The following is a 20,111-nucleotide window of genomic DNA, read 5'->3' on the forward strand; positions in this document are numbered from 1 at the left end:
ACCTGAAAGTCCAGGCCTTCAGAGCCAGACGCACTGCCCGAATCACTAGGATATTGATGGGCAAGGCTCTTTCGGTTCTTGACCAGTGTCCCTGGACAGCTGTCTTCTCTAGTACTGCTCCCCAGCCTGAAAGGCTCTCGTCTGTCGTTACCACTTTCCAGATAACTTTTCTGAAGGATTTTCCTTTCAGCAGATTCTGGGTTAGTAACCACCAACTGAGGCTTTGGGACACCCTTGGGGACAGCCGCATTGGCAAGTCTAAAGCTTGGATCATTTTGTTCCAAGCAGACAGAATACTAGAATGGAACTGGGCATAGGGTACCACTTTGAAGGAAGCCACCATCTTTCCTAACAACCTCATGCAAAGGCGAATGGAGGGATTTCCTTTCAACCTGACCATCCGCATCAGCTCTCTTATGGAGATGATTTTTGGCAAGAACACCCTTTTCTGGGCTGTGTCTATGATGAGGCCCAAATACTCCAGCTTTTTTAGCGGTTTTAAGGAAGACTTCTCTAGATTAAGAATCCAACCCAGACCTTCCAGGTAAACAACCAGTTAATGTGCATGCTTTGCTCCAAACGAGCCACCGACTGGTCTATTAGTAATAGATCGTCTAAGTACGCCAAGACTGTTATACCCTATGCCCTTAACATGGCTAGAGGTGGGGCCAGGACGTTTGTAAACACCTGTGGTGCTGTAGCCAGCCCGAAGGGCAAGGCTACAAACTGAAAATGCTGCTGTTCTACTTCGAACCACAGAAACCTTTGGTGAGCAGGAAATATAGGGACATGCAGATATGCATCCCTGATGTCGATAGACGGCAGAAGTTCTCCTCCTTGTAGGATAGAAACTACTGACCTGATCTACTCCATGCGAAAGGAACAGATCTTCAGGAACCGATTTTTATTCTTTAGATCTAGAATGGGTCTGACATCTCCATTCGATTTTGGTACCATAAAGTGGTTTAAATAAAACCCCAAACCTTGCTCTTCTGTGGGGATCTGTATGATCACCCTCTGAGCTAGAAATCGTTCTAATGCCCAAAACAGATTGCCCTTTCCCTGGATCTTTTGGAACGTTTGATCTCAGAAAACGAAACGGTTGAAACTCCTGAAATTCTAGTTTGTATCCTAGAGACACCATGGAGATAAACCATCTGTCCTGAATTTCCTCTTGCCAGACTTCTGAGTATTGCAGAAGTCTTCCCCCCACTCTGGCAAGAGGGGCACCTCTTCATAAAGGGGCTTTAGTATTCTGCTTTGCTGATTTCCAGCCCCAGGTTTTCTTCTGTGCCTGACCAATTTTTTAACCACAGGGTCCTACGCATGTGTACTAGCACAAGCAGAAGGCGGGGCGCCTGTTGAAAAGAGTCTTTCACGGCTTCTATGGCAAAACATAGCGCTCTTGGTAGTTTGGCCAAATCACAGACCTGTTGTGCAGGGACCTCCTCAAGGGCCTGTCTAAACGGGTCCTTTAGGGACTGGCAGATGCCTATTGCAGCAACTGCAGGCTGAGTAACTGCACCTGCCAAAGAAAAAGAGGATTTTAACTTCCAACCTTTTATCTGTTGGATCTTTACGCACTTGTGCATTGTCTACTGGACAAGTTAAACTATTATTCACAGTGGAAATCGCAGCATCAACTGCTGGTATATTCCATCTTTTGTGAATTTCTCCTCCATGGGATAGAGTGCTGTGAATCTCTTTGGAGGGAGAAAATGCTTATCCGGGTGATGCCATTCACTATAAATAAGCTTTTCTATTAATGCATGTATAGGAAATGCATGAAAAGGCTGTGAAGGTTTTAAGGAACCTAAAGAAGAAACAGAACTTTCAGCTGACTCCGCTAGGGGTAGCTTGAAAGAGGCACAAACCATCTCCGTAAGAGATTGTACCAGCAATTTCTCAGATTGCGAGGCTGAATAAGGTTCATCTACCGTTGTTTCCTCTGCAGAGGAGTAATTGGTTCGCCTTTCTTCCTGATCGCCTAAGGGTAACACCTCATCCTCTACCCACTGTTCCCTTGGTAAGGGTTCTGAGGTGGGGGAGGGGGTTCTAACATGCTTCCTATCCTTTTTGATGAAGGATGCGATTAAAGTCGCTTGACAGTGTGGAGGCACGCCTGGAGTTCCCAGCACCTGGGGGTGGAATTTTTGGTACCTTTGTGGTGTCTTTTTTGGGAGCCATAGTGCTGAGCACAAAAAGAGGCATAACTCGCTGAGCAAATAGTCTAGCAAAGACAATGCTAATAAAGTTTAGCTTTAGTGTTGTATGTAAATGTTATTTCCTGTACTGGAAATGCCTGTATCAACCTTACATGCCCCCAGCACTCATGTCCTGTGTGTCAGACTCCAGCTGTTAGCTATGAAGCGTCTGTCTCTTCTCTAGCCCCCAGCGCCTGCGCTGTGTGCTCCTCGTGCGCTTACGTCCTGCACATGGTGCCACGCCTTGAACCACGCCCTTAAGCCATGCCCCCTTAGTCAGTAAGCATTTTCCCTTTTGTTTAACTAGCCATAGTCCGCGCATGCATGCACGGCATTCAATACATTCCTTGAGCAAGGGAGGGCTGGTGGGGGAAGTTTGAAAAAACTTCTGTGGGGAAAAATCCTTGTAGGATAGAAACTAAATACATGATCTGCATGTGCTTGCATGGGTTTCCTCCAACACTCCAATGACAAATGGTTATTGGTCCTGGTTAGTGTGGCAGACCCTGGTAGTACTCTGTTGAATAGCTAATTAATGCAGCTCTGGTACAGATTTCAGGCACAGAAGATGTAGTTTTCCTAGGTTAGAAATGCAGCGATGACCACAACACAATCATAGTAGTAGGGAAGGCAAAATAAATATATACAAAACCTCTATACGATCCCTTTAAATGCATAGTTCACTTTTACCAAAACAGCTGCCTGTGCAGATAAAATAGATTAAAACAAGCTGTGCTGCTTTGACCAAAGTTAAATATTGCCCTTGCTATAGGTGTAGGCCATTTATGTACCTCATGAAGCCTGACTGTAAAACTTTTAGGATGTTGCTAAGAGAGGCCTACCTGTTAGCCCTTGTACACACGGTTGGACATTCCGACAACAAAATCCGACGGATTTTGTCCTAAACTGGTGTTGCATACACACGGTCGGACAAAGTTGTCGGAAAATCCGATCGTTCGTAACGTGATGACGTAATTTAGTTACGACGGGACTACGTTCAGGCTAGTAGCCAATAGCTTTGGTCTAGGAATTTGATCTGAGCATGCGTGCCACATTGTCCGATCGGAATTCTCTACAAACGATCGGACAAAGTCCGATCGGATCATGTTATCAGAAAATGTTATAGCCAAGCTCTCAAATTTTGTCAGTCGGAATGGAAACAGTTCGATGGAGTCCACACACGGTCGGATTATCCGACAACATGATCCGATCTGACATTTTCCGTCGGAATGTCCGACTGTGTGTACAAGGGCTTACTGTACACCTTCAACATCACAGAAGTGAGCTATTTCTCCAATTCAAACCCCCTCACATGTGCTTTCTCTTCCCAGCAGCTTTGAGCTCAGCATTTGAAAGCTCATTCCTGTGACAGCAGGGGTGAACAGTAACAGCTAAACCTCTCCTTGCAATGTCCTATACGTATTCCAGTCAGGCTTCATGAGGCAAGTACCTGGCCTACACCAAGAGCAAGGACATTATTCAACCTTTATCACAGCTGTATAGTTTGTTTTTATCTAAAATTCCCCTTATCTGCATAGCCAGTTTTTTGGTAAAGTTGAACTAACCCTTTAAAAGACTATGACACATCAGCTGAAAAAATACTTGCATAGTATAAACTGTGTAAAAATGCAATGACCATGTAATTGTACCATTTGTTTCCAGACTGGCACCATTTCCTAATGTCACAGGACAGATGGTTTGTGACCTTGTGCAAGATGTTCTTCTCTGACTTCCTACTGGAAACATCATGCATTTTAGAAGTTGTAAGAGCTTCTGGGTTTACCCAGGATGGATTTCCCTGCATCTCCACACACACAAATTTAAACTGAAGACACGATTCACATATGTACAGTTACACTATTTAAACTATTTAACTAGCCTTTCATCCAATACAATCCATTTTTGTGGCAATAGGCTCCATTCAAAGAACCAGATTGCATGTAGTATTTAGGTGTTTTTCCAAATACCGCATGCGATCCTGCAAATGTCAATTCCCTATTGCTTTATGTGGTATTGACCACATAAATCAAAAGCACTTGGTAAAAACCACATAAAACAGGACATGCAATATTTAAAGGGGTTGTAAACCCTTGTGTTTTTCTCACCTTAAAGCGGAGGTCCACCAACCATTCATTCTTTTTTTTTTTTTCAACCATGCAGACACTGGCATTCTAACAATGTAACACTCACTTGTATTGGTGAACTTTGTCCCCTGATGTCTGGTTTCTAATAAAAAACAAAGTTTTAAAAATTGTGGACCACTGGTTCCATCTTGCTTGTGGGCATTTGAAGCCCACAAGCATTTCCTTCCTGGATGCGGTGAATGCTGAGCTACCAGCATTCACCGCTCGTTCCCGCGCATGCTCAGTGTTAATGGCGCGGAGCGGCGTAAACTTCCAGGTTGCCATCACAATGGCATTGTCATTGGAAGTTCCCTTCCCGTTGTTATGGCAACAGAAACAATACAAACAATACAAAACAAACACTTAGACCTCAGGAGACATTGCTCCACGCTCCCAGGATACAGCATGAAGCAGGGAATAAAGAATGCCTACCCCCGTGGGGGTTCGAAACAGGAAGTTCCAATATAAAGACCAATTACAAGATAAACAAACAGCAACATTTTTTTTTTCCATTTAGACATCTGTTGAATGCCAGGAAGGGATTAATATATATTTTACAATATGTGTGGACCTCCGCTTTCATGCATCCTATGCATTAAGGTGAAAAAATGTCTGACAGTCACCGGCATGCGCCGTAGACAGCGGCGCGCAGGCGCACTGGGTAAGCCGCAGATCGCGGCAATATGCCACGAGCATTGGCTCCCGTGCGCATGAGCGGGAGTGACATCATCGCTGCTCCGGCGAATCACAGCGCTGGAGCAGCGAAACCCACCAAGAAGATGGACGCTCGGAACTACAGGGGACAGCGGTGACTTTGCTGGCTCCTGTGTCAGGTAAGTGACACATAATGGACTACTATGCGATGCATAGTAGTCCATTATGCTTTACCTTTGCAGGGAATCAAAGAGGAAGTAAACCCATCAGGGTTTACTTCCTCTTTAAATACACTATTTAGAAATCTGTCTGACTGTTTACATGTTGAATTAGAAAATCAGAGGTGTTGTGTAAGATTAGCAAATCTGTGAGATCACTAGGTTTACCACTACTTTTAAAATTGAACATCTAACATGGGATGTCTAAATACTGTATTTCACCTTATACATTTACTGTTAAAAACAAGTGTGAAATGCAATACTCCGCTGGGTGCAACAAGATGTCAGCTTGAACCCTTCTCATTGTATCCTTATTGTGGAGGAGTGTGGGGTGTAGCAAGATTGTGGAGATGGAACGTCACTGCTGTTACAAATTCTGACTGGTCGCCTAATCTGATGAAACACCAACAGCCACCGGCATCCTTAACAAACAGTAAACAACATGGTTGTTAAGGAGCTGTCAGCCCCTGTGTCCTTAAAGAGGAAGTAAACCCTGATGGGTTTACTTCCTCTTTGATTCCCTGCAAAGGTAAAGCATAATGGACTACTATGCATCGCATAGTAGTCCATTATGTGTCACTTACCTGACACAGGAGCCAGCGAAGTCACCGCTGTCCGCTGTAGTTCCGAGCATCCATCTTCTTGGTGGGTCTCCGTAGGTCTCGCTGCTCCGGCGCTGTGATTCGCCGGAGAAGCGATGACGTCACTCCCGCGCATGCACACGGGAGCCGACACTCGCGGCATATCGCCGTGATCTGTGGCTTACCCAGTGCGCCTGGGTAAGCATGTGCCGTAGACAGCAATGGCTGTCTTCAGGTAAATATCTCCTTAACCGTATAGGTTTAGGAGATATTTCTTGGACCTACAGGTAAGCCTTAATCTAGGCTTACCTGTAGGTCAAAGTGGTTTGTAAGGGTTTACAACCACTTTAACAACCAATGAGTCATCAGCTGTCAGTGGGGTTCCCTGCTAAAAGCTGAATGAAAAAAAAAAAATTCCAGTAATGAAAATGTAAGAAAAAATATGGCCAAAATGTAAAAAGAAAATGGTGTGCCCCCCCCCCCAAAAAAAAATCCACACCAGACCTGATTCGAGCATGCAGGCTGGCAGGTTAGGAAAGGGCGAGGACAAGTAAGTCCCCCCTCCCCAAACCATAGCAGGCCACATGCCCTCAACATGGGGGGGTGCTTTAAGGAAGGGCCTCTTTCCCACAACCCTGGCCGGTGGTTGTGGGGGTCTGCAGGTGGGGGATCTGGAAGCCCTCTTTAACAGGGCCTCCCTAGTACCCCTACTCATTCACCATAAAAAAAAAGTATAGTGTAAAAAAAAAAAAAAAAAAAGACAGTAGGCAGTTTATTTTATTTATTTAAACTTTATCTTTTTTTTAAAATGTACCCCAGTGTAGATCTATCAACAATCACGGTGTCCGCCACCACCACGAACCCCAAAAAAAATGCTTTTCTCCCAAAGAAAAGCTACCACTGTCTTCCAGCCTCACTCTCTGACAGTTCTTAAATAACGAACCTGTGTTGTCACCGACCCAGCATGCCCTCGGTCGGTGACGTCAAAAAGGGGACAGTGCCACCAGGAAATGTCACTTATTAATTTGAGAACTGTCAGATGGCACAGCTGACAGATGGCTGTAGCCTTCATCGGGAGCAGAGCAAATTATTTTTTAGGGGGTGAGGCCGGGGATTTGGGGGCCCACTTGTTGAAGGGGGATTTCAGATTTGGACAAGCCTCCTGCCAGGAGACTCCCACAACCACCAGCCAGGATTGAGGGAAAAAGGCCCTACCTTTCCCCAAAGCACTTGACAGTTCTTAAAGTGTTACTAAACCCACAAACCCACAACAGTAAACAGTCCGTATGTGTAGAATAGCATGCTTGTTATACTCACGTGGAACTTAAGGGGTTAATCCTCTGCATTGTGTAAAAAGGCTGTTTTATCCTGCATGCATAAATAACCTCCCCCCCCCCCCCCCCCCCGCTACACTGTCTATCTGGGAAGGCCTGCTAACAGGGGCAGGGTAGCCAATCTGCACATGCTCAGTTGTGTCTTTTATGCTGGAGAGAAGATTTACTTGATAAATTAATTAATTGATATCACACATGTAGGGGTATATACAGGCTGCAGTGAAATCTCCTCCTACCTGACCTCTCAGCAATGGAGAAAATGTGCAGTTTATCACGTAACCGTGGTATACAGATCATCCAAAAAGGTATATAGTGGCAGAATTTAAATGTAAAAGAAGATTTATAATTTGTGGGCACTGTGAGGGGTGGAGGGAGGGTGGATGAGCTACTTTCATATTACTGGATTTAGTAAAAGTTTAAATAACTAAGGGATGGTGCCACCCGATGATGTCTCCTGGTGGCACCGCCCCCTTGTGACATTATAGACCGGAGGCATGCTGGGTCAGGGATGTCACAAGTTAGTTATTTAGGAACTGTCAATTGGCAGAGTTGTAAGACTGTGGTAGCTTTCATCAGGAGCGGAGCGTTTTTGTTTCTCGGGTCAGTGGTGGCGGCAGGCACCGTGATTGAAGATAGATCTACACTGGTTTTGTTTTTTAAATAACGTTTAAATAAAAAATATAGAAAAACTGCCTACTATCTTTTTTTTTTAACACTACACTTTTTATGGTGAATGAGTAAGGGTACTATGCCCTTGCCAATAGGGCATGCAGATCCCGCTCGGATAAAAGGTCTGGCATAGTTTAGTAACTTTACAAGTCCTAATATCCTAGTGTCCAGATCTTTTTCACTATGTTGAGAAGTGGTGTAGATCAGAAAAATTGTCATTCTCAATGGTTGATCTAGGTTGGCCTACTTTCCTTTCTGAATAAATGAGATCATCTTTAAAAAGTTAACTTTTTTTCTACATTTAAAACAGTAAACATCTTGCCAGTTCTGTTATCATTTTTTCCAGCTAGCAGCTGAGCATTACAATAATGTGTCCTACAAACTCAAAGTCCACAGAAGTCGCAAGGAAGCGGAATCAAAGAGAGAAGGGCAAAGTACAAGGTCAGACTGCACTTATTGAACTCACTGTTTGTGATCTCATCGGTTTCCTCTTCAGGGGGGTCCCAAGCAGCTGGATGTGACCGTCCCACTCCCAGATGATAGTTTCTCAACAAGTGGTTCAGCTGAGAAGTGCTTAGTGCAGAATAATCATTCCTCAGAGTGCTCCAGGAAAGCTGTGTACGAAAAACACAAACCCTTATTGATTAATGATTTTATATGCAGTGATCACAGAGGTTCTTTAGCATACTATGCACTCAGGGAATACATTCTTTTACTGGCATGATGTTATATAAAGCAATGTTCCCCTAATTCTGCTCATGTCTGGCACTCTGCCCAAACAAATGTGGACTAAAACTCAAGCAGACTGATATCTCACACAAAGATCTGGGCATTAAAGCAAACCTGTCATCAGAGAAATATGTAAAGCCTGCTATTTCGTATGTCTTCCCAACACACTAGATTCCTGGCTGTCATGCTGATGCTTTCATGTCAATCCTTATAGAGTCACTGACCTATAATGAGTATAGGGATAAAGAATTTTTGTTTGTTCCCGATCTGTAATTCAGCGGTACTGAAGCCAGACACAGACAACGGGAGGCCAGAAATGGAAGCTTATCCGCTAGATGGTGCACTGTATTTGGCGGATTCTTATTCAGCCCTCTACTAAACAATTGCTGAGATAAGATATCAGCCACATACAAAGTACTGGCCATTCACTGATGGAAATTCAGTCAGTCCAGAAGGGGAAGGCTGAATTTCGATCAGCTTGTGGCATCCCATGCTTGATAGAAGATGATTATTTAATGGACTAATCTTGAAGGGACATTTGGGAATAATTTCCATTTATTAGCAGATCCAACACTGATTAGTGTATTCTGACAGCAGAGGGAGCTACTGCCAGAATACAATGTCCCAGAAAGAGGGATTCTTCCACCCATCTCTAAAACTAGCTAAATGATATTAAAAAAAATGTATGGCTAGCTTTGCTGAATACATGAACACATACCTTCTTTATATGTTTTCTTTCCGCCCTTCTATATTTGTGTATCTATAGATTTAGTGGCGGATCTGCTACCCAGAAGTTGGCCAGTGATTGATAAATTGGGTTAAAAAAGGACCTTTTAGGAACTAGAGGGTGAATAAAATGTAGGGCTAAGCGGTCAAGATTTAAAGTTCACCTTTAACCAAACAAAAACAAAATGCACATATTTTTGCAGGTAAACAAAATGTACATTTATTATTCTCTTTCTGCCCATACCTCTGTACAGGTTTTCAGTTTGAAAGCTAGAGGGAGTGTGAATGTACTATGGGTATGTTGATCAGTATGCTTGCACTCCATTGAAACTACAAATCCATATTCTGTGATGGGAGATGGGACTTGTAGTCTATTCATTCATAGATCCCTGTGAATGAATGATGTATCTGTGCAGGTGGTGCTGTTGACTAGTATTTATGATTATGTGCATACACCTCAATCATTGTAGTAGTATGGACATATATATATCTGGATCTGAGAGATCTTGTACAAAAGAGGTAGTTCAATCGGCAATACACATTTATTTATAGGGTTACATAATATATACAAATTACACATCAGAGAGTATTTACAACACAATGTACAGTGCAGGTCCCCTGGCTTACATGATATTTACAAATTACTCACAGAACCATATTTACAATACAATATAAGGTGCAAGTTTAGAGTTAGATTACCTGTTAACTTCAGGTCAGCCCATGGTGACTGCCGTGTGCTCCCACACCAGAGTGAGTTGGCTTGCTCACAAAGTATTATATCCCCCCCTACTTTCTGTAGTGTGGCTAATCTAATTCTCCCTAATTGGTCACTGTACCTAGTAAATGTATATTGGGAACAGCCTGATTGGATGAGTCAAAGAAAGCTGTTGTTTACTTTCCAGGTGAGATGTTATCAGGGAAAACAAAAGGCCAAGCTTTGAAGTTGAACTAATTACAGTAACACCAACACAACACTCAATACTTTAAATATATATTTAAATCTAACGGAAATATATTTCTATTTACAATCTTGTACAGGTATTAATGGAGATTTCACATAAACTCATAAGGCTACAGTGCTCTGCACAGCTTTGCCAAATTAAAATGTGACAGTGGGAGTAGGGGAGAGGAACCCCCATCCACTGTCAAGGGGAACAGGGGGCAAGGTTGCTGAACATGTTACATTCTAAATACAGGTGTAACATGTTCAAAAGGGGAACGCATCCTTTAAATAACTCTTCCCCCCCCCCAATGGTGATTATCTGGGTCCCCCTATGCAGGAAACAGACCTAAAAAATTAACTAGCCCTGTGACTGTGCAAGGGGTATGAGATTGTAAATTATATGGCTTACAAAGGGTTTAACGTTCTCTTTAAAACACTAGACAATATATTGGTATTATATGAAAATGTTTTATGATGTATGCAGTGCCACTGGATGTCATTGGCAAAACCATCCTTTACTTTGGTCTTCAGACACATCCAGGCTAGCAAACTGTCCAACCAGGCTAGAGCAGTAAAACAGAGGAAATACTTTTTTTCGTATGTCCAAAAACATGAGAGCTGAACAGGTCTAAAATTAGGTGATATAAGTGTTACATGTTCACCACCATATTAGTATTTGATAACGTAAGCATAAAATTTGCTCCCACCTATTAGCACATTAGGGGAAAATATAGTCCGTCAGTTTTAGACTCAGATGGAAAATAGGGATAAACTAATTATATGAAGTATTTTTGTCTTTGTAACCAAATTTGAGAAACCCCCACCATAGATTTATGTGTTCCTAAGCACATAGTATACCTAAAACTAATATAAAAAATACTTCTTAAAGGAGAAGCACAGCCAAAGCTCATTTGGCTGTACTTCCCCTGTGGATCACAGGAATGCAGTTCGTTTTGCAACCCTGTGACCCCTTTTCAGCAGACAGCAGGCTGAAGCCCGCTGTTGGCTGATGACACAGAGCCAGTCCTAGCTAAGGAAAGATTGTGACCACATGGTTGGGATCCACCCAGGAGCCTTGAGTGGCATATGCCTTTCAGGGAGCCGCTGAGAGCCTGAGAAAGCCGCTCCCGCTCCCTCCACAGCCCAACGCTCTAGTGACACAAAGTGGAGGAGGATGGAGTTGGCAGGTCAGACAAGGGTGACTGACAGTCACCAGCTCTCTGCTCAGAGCGGGGGAGAGAACTGAGTAATCAGCCATGTTTGATTGCACAGCGGGGGACAGATGCAGTATCGGAATGATGCTTCATCCACCTAGGTAAGTATGATTGGAAAAAAAACCCCTCAAAAAACTCATACTTCTCTTTTGGCTTTTTAGCAGCAGCATTTTGCACATGTGTTAAGGTGTGTCTAGGGTTTGAGCATTAATGCATTCTGATGGCAAGAATATTTATTTATTCTGGCCATTAGTATGCATTAATGCTCTACACTAGATGCGTCTAGCGTTTATGCATGTTAATGTTAATCTACTGAGGAGACACCAACCCAAGAACACAAATATGAATATATTGTTGCATTATTAATGAGCATTAAAGTAATAAAGCATTACATTTAATTAAAGTAATAACTACAACTACAGTATTTACTATATTAACAAAGCAAATTTCTATCTTAGCTTTTTCTCTACAGCACTGGAAACATGTATCCTAATTATATTATTTAGAATTTTGATTTTCAGGTAGATATAAAACACCAATGAAAGCAGTGGTTTGTTTTTAAAAAAAAGATAACATGTTTTTTTATTCAGCTTGGGGAAGTATCTGAATTTGTCTTAATATCAAACTCTTGTTTAGTGGAACTTATATTAGTAGAGAAACTTCTGGGACTATGATCCATTCCAAGGTGTGCTGTGGGGGATAACAGAGTGAGCAAAGGGATGAGCTCATCAGTCTACCACTGCCCCTTTACATGTCCAATCACTGGAAGGGGAAGGCAAAGAAGTGACCGGGCTGTACTGCTTATGCCGCGTACACACATTCGGATTAAACTGCCCGTGTGTGGGCTCCGGCGGACTTTTTCTTCCCAAAAGTCCGGTGGACTTAGAAAGAAGTCTAGACTCAAAATTGTCCACCGGACTTGGCAGTCCAGCAGACAATCCGCCCCTCTTTGTGCTAGTCCGCCGGACTTTTGAAATGAACGGACTTGCCCACACACGGTGTAAAGTTCGTTCATTTTGAACGTGACTCCAGGTAGAGGGGACTAGAGAAGGAAGTCAATGTCGCCGGCTCCATCGACGAGATTGACACCTTGCGCGCCCCGTCTCCTAGTACGGATTTAAAGGGGAAAACAGCGTGGGGGTCCCCCCAAAGTCCATACCAGACCCTTATCCAAGCACACAGCCAGAATCTGGGGGCCCCTTATTAAAGGGGGCTCCCGGATTCTGATAAGCCCCCCACCCGCAGACCCCGACAACCAACGGCCAGGGTTGTCGGGAAAAGGCCCTTGTCATAAGCAACATGGGGACAAGGTGCTTTGGGGTGGAGGGGGCCACAGGGCCCCCCCTTCCCCAAAGCACCCCCCATGTTGAGGGCACATGGCCTGGTACGGCTCAGGAGGGCTGGTGCTCGCTCATCCCCACCCCCTTTCCTGACTGGCCAGGCTGCGTGCTCGGATAAGGGTTTGTTATGGACTTTGGGGGGACCCCTACGCCTTTTTTTGGCATAGGGGTTCCTCTTTAAATACATATCAGGCGACGGGGCTCGCGAGGTGTCAATCTCACCGATGGAGGTGGCGACATTGACTTCCTTTTCTAGTCCCGTCTACCTGGAGTTACGTTCAAAATCAACAGATTTTACTCTGTATGTGGGCAAGTCCGTTCATTTCAAGTCTGGTGGATCCCCGCCATAGTCCGGTGGATTGTTCGCCAGACCTTATAGTTTCATAGTTAGTAAGGTTGGTCCCCTGAATAAAGACACCAGTCCATCCAGTTCAACCTGAGTGAGTGTCTACAATTGTCCCTATCCCTGTACATTACACACTCACATTGGTTCCTACCCTCAAGGAGCCCACAATCCAAGGTGCCCATTCATATACTAGGGCCAATTTTGGACAGAAGCCAATTAACCTACCTGCATGTCTTTGGTTTGTGGGAGGAAACCGGAGTACCCGGAGAACACCCACGCAGGCACAGGGAGAACATGCAAACTCCAGGCAGGTAGTGTCGTGGTTGGGATTCGAACCAGCGACCCTTCTTACTGCTAGGCGAGAGTGCTACCCACTACACCACTGTGCTGCCCAAAGTCCCTAGTCCGCCGGAAAAGTCCGGTCGTGTGTGGGCAAGTCTGCTCGTTTGGAAAGTCCAGCGGACCTCCACTGCAAAGTCTGGCGTATTGTCCGCCGGATAGTCTAATCGTGTGTACGTGGCATTATATGCAGTAGAGAAAATGTAGGTTACAAACCTGGTTGTGCCATCTGGCAGAGCAGTGCGAATTTAAGGAAAGGAAGTACACAAGAGCAAATTTTTTGGCAGGTAATGAAGCTCCCAAAAATATTTCAACAGTGTATTTAGACATTTGCCTACAGTTCAGTTTTAGTGTGCAACAAAAGTATTATTCAATTGATTGCCTGCCATGATTGTTCTTCCTCCTTTAGTTCTCTTATCTAGGCCATACAGTAACTTAATTTCTTTATCAATACTGCAGTATATGCTTTGTAAAACTTTTCATACATGGTAAAAAGCCAAATTAAATATATTTATCATATCATACCTTCAAGAGACTGGTTTTAGGTATGCACAGCAAGTTTACTGTTGCTGACAACTTTCTGAAGAATTCTGTGGCAATGTCACCAAGACCTATTCCTTGGAGCCAGTCCAGAACCAGATCAAGGTTTGTACGTATCTGGACAGCCTTTGACCACTGGTAGAATGGTTCCCCATTACCTGAAAAATATGTGCTGTCAGAATAGTAACAGACAAGAAAAATAAGACATATAAACTCACTTGCATAACGGTAACAAAAGATAAAAAGTGTCCATATTTAGCATATTGACTGGGTATAGTGGTGATTAGGGGAGAGTCTACATTCACAGTATGACATTGGATGTTTTTATATACCTACAAGAGAAGGTGGCACAGTGCCTTGCAGAATCAAAGCCTCAGCATCAAGTCTCACCATGGACTCTTCGCATGGGTCACCTTTGTACGTCTAGGATGTTAGGTGTGTTAGGATTTTTATGACTATGGTAACTAGTGTGTCTGGTGTCTCCATCATATTTCATATAAATCCACCATTGTCATCTTTAGTCATTAAACTTCCTATTTGTAATGAGATGCATTTATTCTATTATATTAAAGAACAATTTCACTTGTACCCAACCAACCCTCTCTATCCCCCTAACCCAGCCTTTTTAAACCAGGATGTCTTGGCAAAATTCCTAAAAATGTATCAAATAATGTATACAAGCCAGCAGGTGGATCAAGCCTCCCTTTTAGTTACACAAAGCCTATGACTTTCTACACACTGGCATCATAACAACCAATGATATCATCAGTTGATAAGGAGGATGTCTGTTGCCTCCACAGCATCCTTGTTTGACCCTCTTCTGCTCCTCTCACTCAGCACTGGGGTCACATTAGCTGACTGATGGAGAGAAATTGAGGGAGAAGAGAAACATTGGAATACTAGTCAGTACCAGTGTGCAAAAGTGTATTTGCTTTGCAAGAATAAAACACCTCTAACGGTGCTTGTCCTACATGTGGATGTTGCCGCATTAAGTAAAACTATTAGAATATTTTTTTACATTTTAGAATGGGTGCCTCAGGACAGTCTGTGATTTTAAAGATTGCCTTGACTGAAAACAGGTTGAGAAACACTGCCTGAACCTAATATCTAATTTAAACAAACAAAAAAAAAAAAAAAATCAAACCCCAGTCCCACCCTGGTAGGTACTTATCTTTTCCTAACAGTGATATTCTGAACCTGCTCAGCAACACCCCATAGACTGGAACTAGGCCTTGTTCCTACCATCTCTAGTCTTGGAACTGGGCCCTATTCAGATCTATAGGGAGTCACTGTTTAATTATGGGTTGTGCGGTCAGCAACGGAAAATATTTTGGGCCTGAGGATGTAAACACCAGATGAAGCTGCCACTGTGAGGATGAGGTAAGTAGGTAAAAGGGATGAGACCTATTGGGGGGGGGGGGGGGGGGTGCTAAATTAGATTAGGTCATAGTTTTATTTTTTTTTATTTTTTTTATGGGAGACGTGTCTTTCAGCTTTAAAGCTTACTCTCTAACAAGAGAAGACAGCACAGAATCAGAATGCTTGATCTACATTAAAGCACAATTATGTATTTTCTATGTATGTTCTCCCTGACCTCTTTACCCGTGGACAGTTGGCTTGGTAGCTTGAACAGAAGTGGATTTCCATTCATATGTGCCTGTGGTAGCCCTTACTACTCAAATGATTGGTTAAATTAAAATGGTAAACCACACTTAATAGTAAAAAGCGATATCTTTTTTTTATTTTTTTTTATGTCCTTTCCACCATTGCAATACAGTGGGCAGAAAGTTGCACCTTAATCTAAAACTGCAGCATAAATCAGTGCATACTACACAGAAACAGATTCCTGCTGGACTAATTAAAGAGTTAAGGGCTGGTGGTGTTATGGAAAAAGAAAGGCACGTCATTCTCTCTTTACAGTCCAGGCGACCTTCTGCTTCCTGCTGCGAAGGAAAAAAATGCTCCCAGCAGTCCTGAGAGCAAGGCTAGGAGGAAGCACACCACTTCCTGCAGATAACCTGGCAGGACAATGAGAGGAACTGCTACATTATGGATGCTGCATAAGACCGGCCCCTCCTCCATCAGAAAAGATGAGTGAGAGAATTAAGCAAAGATGCTGCTAAGCAGAATGATGGAAAATCCAACGTCCCATCCCAGTTTCAGGCCAACTGCAGCAGATTACAGCATAACATCTCAAATGTATGACACTGTCTGTAAACCATTTGGAAGATGCTAAATGAATGTATTCTTATTATGTATTAGGGTTAACAGTTGTTAATGTTAACATACCCTCATACAATTTCTCTGCTGGGGTCTAAGACCCAGGGACAGGAATATGGTATCGTGATTTCAAAACTCAGTGCGATGATGTCATCATGCTGTATTCAAGTTGGCATAGACCAGTGATTGCAAAGCCTGGCACCCCATATGTTTTGGAACAACATTTCCCATGATGCTCAACTACACTGCAGAGAGCATGAGCATCATAGGAAATGTAGTTCCAAAACACCTGGGGTGCCAAGGTTTGCCATCACTGGCGTAGACCAGTGTTTCTTAACTTAACTTTCTTAACTCCAGTCCTGGCGGCGCCCAAACAGGTCATGTTTTTAGGATTACCCTCAGATGAAATAGCTGTGGTAATTACTAAGGCAGTAAAACTGATCAAATCACCTGTGCAAAATAATGGAAAGCCTAAAAACATGACCTGTTGGGGTGCCTTAAGTTGAGAAACACTGGCCTAGACACTCTCCATACACAGGAACTTTCACATATGTCTTTGCGTGTGGGAGCTTTTTCAGGTCACTATGCTGTCACCATAGTGAATCTCTACATTCTTTTATGCTTGTGACACCACATTCATCTGTGAGTATAAAGGCCTTGGTTTCAGTACTGTGGTATACAGGTGGACAGGTGGCTATCCAGTGCCCATAGAGATTCTCAGTCTCCTATATAAGTGAATGATATTTTCAGCACAGGAAGGTAGGTACTGAAGAGAGGCCAATGTAGTATGCCCAGCAATTCTAATGGCACATAAAGTGGTCAATTAGCACTGAAAGAGATACAGCTAAAGCTAATGATGTAAGCAGGGACTCATCTGCCAAATATGTAGATGTGAGAGGCATCAAACAGCAATGAGTAGAAGCAATACTAATAAGCTGGACGTGTGTTGAAAAAGCAATAGGAACCTAATCGGTTTTCTAGAATCGATGGAGTTGGTTTACTAAAAGCAAATTCAGAGAGGAAGAAGTGAATGCAGCATGGAAACGAGAAGCATGGAGAGAGATCTAGTGAGATACAAGTGGGAACTGACTGGGCCAGAGCCTACAGAAAGAGCTGCTGTGTGTGGCGAAAGAGAGAGAGCTCCACAAGGGCACCAGGGTGAGAAGGCCTGCCAGGGACAGACTGTGAACCCCAAAGGAAAGAGAATAGTACAGTCTGGCAGCAGAGCAGAGGAACCATGTAGGCATTAGATATACGCACATGCTTGAGAGGGGAGCCCTAGAGTGTTGTGCTACCTCTTGCCTGGCCCCTAGAAAAAAAAGGTGTGAGCAATGTAGGGGTGCCTTGGGACGGAGCAGCCTGTGCTGTATCTGCCTTCATCCAGTCTGTTAGGTCAGTGGAGTTATTGCTATCAGGAGGACAGGTGTAGGTACATAGCATCAGTGTGATGAGGAGCCTTTAGCCACCTCAGTGTGTATTATACTTCTCTGTTTAACCTTTAGGGGCTCTGTAAAGAGTTCCCTTTACGAGTACCTTTAGATGAAGGTCAAGTGCTCCTACGCGAGTTCAAGGGCCCCACCGCAGGTAGACTTGCTTTTATTAGTATACTGGCGAATGGCTAAAGAGGGCCTGAATGCAGTAGTTAGACCAAACTATTACCTGGTTTACCTTAATTTTCCAGGCTAGTTACCCTCAGTGACTTCTATTATTTTCGTAATAATTTTTCTTTTGGTCACAAAAACAATGTGACTGTGAGTACCATGATGCTTATTGTATTTGCACTAACATCCAAATTTTCAGGACAAGCTTTCAGGTATACCCCCTTCCTCAAGGTCCAAGCAGTACCAATATGCAAAATTTTAGCAGAATAGTCACTCAATACAGTCTGGCAGGACCATTTCACAGGCAACTAAGGGGGTGAGTGCGTTTTGTGAACGCATTTTTTTTTCTGCCAGTAAAAACCTTCTACAGCCCACTTCCTCTTTCTTGTCTGGAAAAAAGTCTAGGCTTATGACATCATGCACAGCTCTCTCTCTCACTCTAGTGAGATTTTGCCAGGAAGGGGGGGGGGGTGAGTCATAAGAGGGCCAATGAGAGCTGCAGGGCTTCAGAAGTGTGCCTCTGTGTGTTAGTGTGAATCCAGGAAGTGAACAGACAGCATATTCAGCTGCCCACAGTTAAAAAGGATACCATCCTATTACTACTGGTGTGTAGGTTAGTTGTTGAGGTACCCACCACTGGGAATGGCAGGAGAAGCAAACAACCAGCACCTATTTAGAGAATCATTGCTACGGGTTCTTCCTTAACCAAACTGGTAAAATGAATTACCTTTCTCCATTAGAGTATTGAAGAGTGATGCATTGGAGAAAAAGAAGAGATAGCCAAATGTTTGAGACACAAGATCTGGATGTAGTTCACATTCCCGAGTTAAATCCAATGTAGCCTGGTAAATGGCAAGTGTTCCACGTGTGCCTTCTGGCATATTGCTCAGCTCTCCTACATCAGAGAGACTGGCAGGATCGGTGAAAGGATTGCTCTCCAAAAGGGCTGGCAAAGCTGCATACAATGTCTAAAAAGAAGGATAAAACACTTACAATGTTGTTTTACAGAACAAGATTCAATATAAGCTGTACTCCAGCCAAACCACAGTTGGAATATGTAAATATCCCCTCCAGACTTCTAATTAACCAACATATTCATTACAACCCTGTTGCTGATTGCCAGTAACACATTCTCATGCATAATAAAATGTTCCAAACAGCCATGCTGCATGTCAGAGCTATGTGGCTGGGTCTTCATGGGGGCTATTCCTGCACAGTTTTTGCTATTTTGTTGATAGAAATGTGTTTGTACCATGTGCTCACCCAGAGAACCATGCCTTGAAGCAAACTGCTAGCTGAGTATGTTAACAGTCTATTCACCTCTATTCTATTCATCCAATCTAAGAGCACGAGCGTTGACAGTGCTAGCCCTCTATTTTCTAGTGCGTGTATAGTTTTATATTTATATACAAAGGATGTATGATTGCATCAATCAGCAAACACTTTAGTTTTATAATTTTTATTATATAAATATATACGGTATATCAATCTTTAAGGACAGCAGAATTTTTTAACAGAGCTCAAAGCTTGCATCTTGGGCTCAGAAACATGTTTTCCTCATTAAGAATAGCTAGGCTACCGATCCCTTCCAGATGAGTATCAAAACACTTAAAGGGGTTGTAAATTTTTTAAACTAAAAATAACAAACATACCTATACTTACCTGCTTTGTGAAATCGTTTTTCACAGAGCAGACTTGATCCTCTTTATATGGGGTGCCCTGCCGGTGCTCTAGGCCCTTCCTCTTCACTGGGTGCGGGCTCGCCTGCTGCTTCTGCCATTGACACACACAGCAGGACTTGGCCCGACCCAGCTCCCGTGTCACTGGATTAGATTGACAGCAGTGGGAGACAATGGCTCCCGCTGATATCAATCTGTCCAATGAGGGGAGAAACAGCGTCCGGGAAACCAATGCGCTTGTACACATTGCTGGATTGGATCGGGGCTCAAGTAAGAAAAAGCGGGGGTCTGGAAGGAGCTGCAGCACAGACGATTTTTCACCTTAATGCATAAGATTTTTCATCTTAACTGCATTAAGGTGAAAAACCTTGAGGCTTTACAACCACTTTAAGCAATTACCCTCTTTGAAACACTCTATGTAGTTGCAGTGCATGTAGGACACACATTGCCTCTGTCATACTTCATGTTGATGTCGGGTGAACATAATAAGCACCCCAAAGTTTATAACAATATGGGAACGAGAACTACACACAACCTTTTCCCAAGCTCAAAAAGATCAAATTTTCCTCTTTGCACATAAGGCCTCATTAACAAACACATACCAAGAAAAGAGTTATTAAATCCTCTGCCTCTGACCTTGCTACACCTTCA

General features: G+C 43.3%; 1 protein-coding gene across 3 annotated transcripts in view; it reads right to left on the minus strand.

The window, feature by feature from the left end:
- The window catches only part of LOC143934032 (ras-interacting protein 1-like), an 89,961-nt gene that overhangs the window by 14,721 nt on the left and 55,129 nt on the right, over positions 1-20,111 (minus strand). For all 3 annotated transcript variants that reach the window (XM_077457279.1, XM_077457278.1, XM_077457277.1), the window contains exons 7-9: positions 18,509-18,749; positions 13,946-14,118; positions 8,250-8,397 (exon numbers count right to left, since the gene is read on the minus strand). In XM_077457279.1, coding sequence (XP_077313405.1) covers positions 8,250-8,397; positions 13,946-14,118; positions 18,509-18,749 — 562 coding nt within the window. The remainder of the gene's footprint in view (positions 1-8,249; positions 8,398-13,945; positions 14,119-18,508; positions 18,750-20,111) is intronic.

Source organism: Lithobates pipiens, unplaced genomic scaffold (assembly GCF_037356315.1).
Source record: "Lithobates pipiens isolate NorthernLeopardFrog02 unplaced genomic scaffold, aLitPip1_a1.2 Scaffold_27, whole genome shotgun sequence".
NCBI lineage: Eukaryota > Metazoa > Chordata > Amphibia > Anura > Ranidae > Lithobates > Lithobates pipiens.